Source organism: Girardinichthys multiradiatus, chromosome 1, assembly GCF_021462225.1.
Source record: "Girardinichthys multiradiatus isolate DD_20200921_A chromosome 1, DD_fGirMul_XY1, whole genome shotgun sequence".
NCBI classification, from domain to species: domain Eukaryota; kingdom Metazoa; phylum Chordata; class Actinopteri; order Cyprinodontiformes; family Goodeidae; genus Girardinichthys; species Girardinichthys multiradiatus.
In genome coordinates, this window is record NC_061794.1 from 49,403,674 (window position 1) to 49,410,910 (window position 7,237).

At 45.0% G+C, this 7,237-nt stretch overlaps 1 protein-coding gene across 6 annotated transcripts in view; it reads right to left on the reverse strand.

Moving 5' to 3' along the window:
• The window catches only part of gripap1 (GRIP1 associated protein 1), a 51,557-nt gene extending 45,005 nt beyond the window's left edge, over positions 1–6,552 (reverse strand). For 2 of the 6 annotated variants that reach the window (XR_007037969.1, XM_047363154.1), the window contains exons 1-6: positions 6,184–6,551; positions 3,086–3,152; positions 2,016–2,077; positions 1,906–1,932; positions 1,691–1,798; positions 1,453–1,615 (exon numbers count right to left, since the gene is read on the reverse strand). Coding sequence is in view for 5 of the 6 variants with exons in the window: in XM_047363154.1 (XP_047219110.1) it covers positions 1,453–1,615; positions 1,691–1,798; positions 1,906–1,932; positions 2,016–2,077; positions 3,086–3,152; positions 6,184–6,231 (475 nt within the window). In the remaining variant the exon portion in view is untranslated. Of the gene's footprint in view, positions 1–1,452; positions 1,616–1,690; positions 1,799–1,905; positions 1,933–2,015; positions 2,078–3,085; positions 3,153–5,604; positions 6,161–6,183 lie in introns of those variants that run through there. The other 4 variants (XM_047363165.1, XM_047363175.1, XM_047363191.1 and 1 more) reach the window with 4 other exon arrangements.
• Between the last annotated feature and the right edge of the window lie 685 nt (positions 6,553–7,237).

A 7,237-nucleotide genomic window follows, 5' to 3' on the forward strand; every position in this document is an offset into this window, starting at 1 on the left:
CCTGCCTCAAGTGGAGGAGTTTAAGTATCTCGGGGTCTTGTTCACGAGTGAGGGAAGAATGGAGCGGGAGATCGACAGACGGATCGGTGCGGCTGCCACAGTAATGGGGGCACTGTGCCGGTCCGTTGTGGTGAAGAGAGAGCTGAGCTGAAAAGCGAAGCTCTCAATTTACTGATCGGTCTACGTTCCTACTCTCACCTATGGCCATGAACTTTGGGTCATGACTGAAAGAACGAGATCCTGGATACAAGCGGCTGAAATGAGCTTCCTCCGTAGGGTGGCCGGGCACTCCCTTAGAGATAGGGTGAGGAGCTCGGCCATCCTGGAGGAGCTCGGAGTAGAGCTGCTGCTCCTCCACATCGAGAGGAGCCAGTTGAGGTGGCTCGGGCATCTATACCGGATGCCTCCTGGACGCCTTCCTCGGGAGGTGTTCCAGGTACGTCCCACCGGGAGGAGGCCCAGGGGACGGCCCAGGACACGCTGGAGGGACTATGTCTCTCGGCTGGCCTGGGAACGCCTTGGGCTCCCCCTGGAGGAGCTGGAGGAGGTGTCTGGAGAGAGGGACGTCTGGGCGTCTCTGCTGAGTCTGCTGCCCCCGCGACCCGGTCCTGGATAAGCGGAAGACGACGAGTACGAGTACGAACTCCTGCATGCTTTTATTTCACCACAGGTTAGATTATTGTATATTGATGTCTTTATGGGTCTCTGCAAAAAATAAACCTGACCAGAACCATCAACTGGATCATATCATAACAGTTTATTTTAATCCCTCTTTGTTAAAGAATAGATTTTAAAATTCTGCTATTGGTCCACAAAGATCTCTGAATGATCTTTGAGTTGCTGGTCAGTGTTGTGGTGGTCTGCTTCAGGGTGTGGCTGTCAGTGTCCTGCTCTGTGGTGCACCTCAGCAGGTCAGTGCAATCTGAGCTAATCAGCATCAGTGAATTCAAAGGGAAAGAAAGGCTACCCGTGTTTCACCTTTCCTCTAATTCACAACCTTCCTGAAGACTGTTTGAAATAACGCAAAAGAAGAAAGAGTGAAATCTTGAGTTTGGCAAGTCCTTTCTTTGTTAAGTGTGAGAAGCCATGATGTTGTAAAGACAACAGTCAGGTAGGAACCTTGTAGACCACCTCAGGTCTTCAGAGACCTGCTTACTCAATGTTCCCAGAACCAGAACTAAACAAGGTCAGGCAGCATTTAGCTTCTATGCTCCTCAGCTCTGGAACAAACTTCCTGAAAACCTGAGACGTTCAGAAACTGTCAGTTCCTTTAAATCTGGACTGAGAACATGACAGTTAGCAGCTTCACTCTTATCAGTTGGTTTCTTGTTTTTAAGGTAATTCTCTCAATGCGACAGAGAGCTTCAGGACAATGTGCTCAGACTGAAGCTGTCTGCAGCTCAAATCAGCAGCATCTGGTCCCTAAATGAACCCGTAGCTCTGACAACTCACCTTTCAGTTTCTTCTGCAGGGCGAAGTTCTCAGCCTGGAGGCGAAGCAGCTCTCCATCTAGAGGGCCAGAGGTGGAGTTAGGAGCTGGGTTGAGAACCGAGGCTCCTCCACCTTCTTTTAGACGCTGGTTCTCCTGTTCCAGCTGCTCAATCTGCGTGCACAGCTGCAGGAACAGCGATGTCAGGAAACACACTAGAATTTGAAAGCAGTTTTGACCCGCCATCCCCTGAAGATGTACCTTGGAGAGTTCGGTCATTAGGGTGGTGTTCTGCAGCCTGAAGTCCTCCTCCTGACTGTGCAGCTTCCCCTGCAGCATCTCATTCTCACTCAGCAGAGCATCTACTTCCTGTAGCAGGAAAGCAACATATAATCTGCATTATTAAACGACACCGGTGATGCTTTATTAAAATTAAACTAGCTGAAGTAACCATAGTAACCAGAAGATTAACTTACCTGAGCTTTTTTGCTTTTATTTAAAGCCTAGGATGAAATAAACACAAACATCTGGATGAATCATATGAGTCAGACCGATAAATGATCACGAATCAATCCATAATAATCACCTTCTGAGCTTTGATGAAATCTCTCTCCAGAACTCCGTGCTTCTGACGGACGGCGTTCAGCTCTGAAACACGTGACCACAAGTTACCACACAGAACAAAGTGAATGTAGAAGAACTAAACCTGCTCCTGCATGAAGCAAAGAAGTGTTCTTATAAGCAGTGCAGCAGTTCCCCTCTTGGACCAGAACACACAGGCCATCCTTCACACCGCCCTTGCTCCTGTCTCCAGTTTTCCAGCATTTTGGAACCAGTCTGTGAGCTGCAGAACGGTCCCAGGAAGCTGCAGGTGCAGAGAAGCTCTGACCCAGATGTCTGATTATCAGGGTTTGGCTCTGAGTAAGGTCTCAAAGCTCCTAACAATGACTGCATATTCTGCTTCGATATCCTCAAGGTCAGAGGATCTACTAGGAGGCTTGTAGGTCCCACACACTGACAACAGAAATGAGAACCAAATAATGACAGTCCTAGAACCGCCTCAGGAGAGAACTCCCACTGCAGTGAAAGATTATCACACAACAAAAACAGCTGCTTGAAGGTAAACTCATTTTAAATCATTTCCAAAGTGAAATTTCAGATTGTGTCGGCAAGGAAGCCAAAATAGTTTGAAAAGATCCATCATCCCTGCTTCTGTAGCATTTACGCCACAAACAGTCAGGGTCTGCTGAAAAAACAGACAAATGATCAAAAACCCAAAATCCATCTGAGACTCTACAGGCTTCGGTTAGCAGGTTAAAGGTCAAGACACTGAACCAGCCTGGGTGCTTGGAAGGGTTAAGGAGAAACCATCTTCTCTCTAAAAAAAGACTTAGGACTTGAGTTAGCAAAGCAGCATCTGGATGAAGGACAAGACTTCTGGGACAATGTCCTCTGGACTGATGAGACCACAGCAGAAACAACTGACCATAATGGACAGAACCATGATGGAGGAAACCAAACACAGCAGATTAGCACAAACACCCCATAACAGCTGTAAAGCATGGTAGTGGAGAGCTGAGGATGTGGGCTGGTTCTGCAGTTACAGGACTTGGATCGTGTTGTCATTCAGTCAAAATATTATGAGCTACGTTTTACCTGCAGAGTTCTTCCTGAGATCATCAGACAGCTGGTAGTTCTGAGTCCGCAGCTCCAACAGTTGAGCCTGAACACAAACAAGCACAGGATGAGCGCACAAAAGAGGTTTCCTTACTGGAACCAACGTACCTGCTGAACAGAGGGACACAGAGGTGGCCATTATAACCTAGATAACCTTAGTGACACAACAGCAGCAGCTCTTTAATAACCACAGGACACAAGAATCAGCAGCGTTAAAATGTTTCCCTCTGCTCTGAACCCAGGAGCTGTGATTCCACGAACAAAGATGAAAGACTTTATTCCTCCACCACAAGGAACTGAGAAGCAGTGTGAGAAAACGTCTTCAGAGGAGGCTATGGAGGTCTGGAACAGGGTGTTCTCCATAGGAAAGATCAGGAAGAACCTGGATCAGAAGATAAGTGGTCAAGATCCAAAGCAAAGCAGTTCATCTGTTAAACATGGTGGTGGGAGTGTCATGGTTGGGTCTCATATAGCTGATCTTCATTGATGATGGAGCTGCTGTAGCATGAATTGTGAGCTGGAAACTTCTCTGAGGTCAAAGTCCAATGATTGATAGAATAACTAATAAAATGATCAACAGAATAACTGATCACAGATAAATTCATTAGTTCAATCTAGGCTGCAACGTGACGGCGACCATATCAGCACAACACCCGCTGACCCGAGAAGCCGGGTTGTTTTCATTGTTAAACATTAACCCACACCTCTGGACCAGGAAATGTTCGGCCTGCCGTGAGTGACTACCTGCACAGGTGAGCCACCCAATAGGAACAAACCACCGAGGCAAACTGGGTCACACGACCAACATTTATCTACAGAGGGGTGAAAAACACTGAGAGGACCAACGGCTTCAACTGTTTCTCTTTAACCTTCATTATAAACATCTCAAAGTGTTCAACTACCAGCCTTGTTCCCATGTAGTTCCTCTTCATTCAAGGCACAGCCTTAAATGACATTAGAGACAACGGACAGAATCTGAGGACCGAGAGAAGACTGACGGCAGAGAACCGTCGTAACAAGTTTATGGTGTAAAAAGTGACCGGGTTCACCGTCCTTATCAGCTTCTCATCAGCTGAGACACATCGAACATCTGAAGTTGTAGGAGCGTCAGTTTGTAAACCAGATGACTCAGGAGACAGAAGGTGAAATTATTATCAGAGGCCAAAATTGCTCTGGTTTCATTTTAGCTTTTTATCTTAAAAACATCTGGAAACACAGATTTGTTCTAAAACCCCATCGTCTGTTTCTACACTTTTCCAGACCTGGGGGGTATTCCAGGAAGTGGGTTATGTGAAAACTCAGAGTAAGTTAACCCTGGATTGAGGGAAAGTCTGGGTTTTCTGCAACAGACTTTTCTAATGTTCTGCCTGAGGAACGCCTCTTATCAACTTCAGGAAGGTGCTTCAGGCTGTCCTACTCTCACTACTCAAGTAACAACTTGGGAGATTGAACAGCAGTTAAGGATTTTATTTCTGAATATATTGATGATGTGAATTTTCCATTTTTACTGAAAAACGTTTTGTGTAACTTTTAGTCCACCGTGTCCATCTTGACCATGTTAGGAAGGTCAGGACGTTACTGTAAGACACTTTTAACAAAGTATTATCCTCCGTTCCAGATGGAGAGCTGAGTCTGAGTCTATCACCATGGTAACGGACTATGTGAAAATGACCTGGGAGCTAGCAGGTGTTTTTTTCAGAAACCTGTGGTTTGAAAGCTTAAAGGATTTCCTGCTGCAGCAGCATCATCATGAGGGCTTCTCCTCACTGGTTGCCATGGTGAATTAGTGGATCAGTGCTCTACTGATGATGTCTTTTCACTGCGCCTGTGAACGAGCGTAACTCAAGGTTAACAAACTCGAGGTTGATTGAACTTCATATTAGGTTTGCTGAAATTTTCTTGACAATATTTCAAATATTGTTGAGTTCATGTTGTCTTTGTGTCTCCATGAAACTTCTCTGTAGTCTTCCTCTGTCCCTCCTCCTTGGTAATATGTCCACTCTCCCACCCCTGCACGTCTAAATCACCTCAGTCCCACCGGTCTTAATTTGGTCTCCAACTTGAGCTGTCCCTCTGATAAACACATGTCCAATTTTGTCCATTTTGCGTCCAACAAAGAAAACCTGAACATCTACAGCTGCCATCTTTGTGTTAGAAGCCATGTCTCCAGACCATCAACCACAGCAGGACTCTACTTTTCCTTTCTCACCAGCAGATCTTGTTCTGTAACTGATGACCCCTCATGGTGTCCATCCCCTCCACTCTGCCAGGTCTCTTGTGCTCTTGGTGTTGCTTTGGACTCCAGGTACTTGAACTCATCACCTTCAGTAGCTCTGCTCTTGGAGCGTTGCTGCTGCTGCTCCTGTCTGTCTCACAGTGAGACAGACAGGAGCAGCAGCTTCTACTGCCTTTTATCTCCCTTGTCTTCAGACGTCCAACATGTGGAGAACTTATGAAAACGTCTGAAAGTGAACAACGCTCCTTATCTCCTGACTTACATTAGAACAACGGCAGTGTTTGTACACGGATGTCCTGGTGTGTTATTCCAGCTTCCTTCCTCCAGCATCACCTGACTGATGAGTCAGTTTTATCCTGGAACTAAATAAGCTAATCACTATTTGTTTTCTCGGTCATATTCCTGCTAACACCAGGGGCCTGTGCTCAACCAGTGACCGCCGCAGCTGAACCAAAACACGGATAGCTGCCTCACTCAGACCCCGTGACTCTCAGCAGACTGGCACTTTAGCCGCATGCCCGGCAGCAAAATAACGGTTAGCAGCAGAGGCTAACTAGCTGACAGCTAATGAAAACAGAGTGTTCATCATTCTGACAGATGTAAAGGCTCACACGGAATCCTCCGGTCCTGGCAGCTTCAGATAAACATCTCCAGCCCCGCAGCTCCATCCCCAATCAGCTAGCTCCCTTCACCAGCTCCACCTGAGCGGCTAACGGTTAGCACGGAGCGCTAACGACTCCAGCAGTGATGCTCGACCTGGCTGCCTCTGCCCTCAGGTGTTCGCTCTACCTAAAAGCCACCCTGTGGACTAAAACCAACCCGTCCAGCTGGTCCTTCTCACCTGCATCCGGTGGAACTCCTCCTCAGACAGAGCCTGCGACATGGCCATGTTCCCGGAGTGCTGCCAGCTAGCAGGCTACAAGCGTCTAACAGGGAGGAGAGCTGCGAGGACAGTCAGGAAAGACAGAGGTCTCACTCTGACACTGAATCCATGACCGAGCACAGAGCCAGAACCGTTCAAAGTTCTGGATCTGTTTCTGAGCTCCTTCCAAGCAGCCAGGCTTTCTGTAGTCTGTTCAAGTTGAATCAACGCGTTTTCTGGAGGTCTTTCAGAGTTTTTTCCTCCCAGTTTCAGTTTTCTTTCTTTCTGACTATCATCAGAGCAATCCTTCTGTTTGTAAGAAAGCCAAAACCAGCCATAATCCAGTCATCCATTCATAGATGGATACGTTTCAATAAATAAAAACATTTAGTCTATTTATATAAATGTGCCAAACACACAATTACATTATTAAATGTGTAAATCACAAACTGCAATTAATTTTATCTATAAATCATCTAATTTTTTTTTCAGTTTTTATTGAAATATTTAAATTTCCAAGTGCAACAGTTCATGATGAAACTCAAGAAACATTAAAAGCTGCCTAACTGCCGACCAATCACCTCGCCTCTGATCAGTGTTAGCCCCGCCTACTACTTTAACGGATACTCTGACAGAAGAAAGAAATTCAGTGTGCTATAATTAAAATAATACTAATTCAATTAATTATTATATAAAAGGTAATGAATTCAAATTACAATAACATTTAAAGTTCAATAGATTAATTGTGGAAATTCTTTAAATATTTCATTAATTTTAGATAAATTTGTAATATTTTGCAGTATTATTTAAATTGTCACATTAATAAATATTCATTTACTTTTTGCCATTTTCTTTTTACTTTTATTGAACTGTGGTGTTATTAGTCCCCAGTAGTTAGACCACTGAACTCTATTCATTCAAATCATCATCTTTTTTAAGTATATAAATATATGGTTCAAACTTTAACAGTACTTTTAAAATTATTCTGTTAGGTCAACCTAATGAAACCTGGGTTGTGTTTAAAATTGGTGTA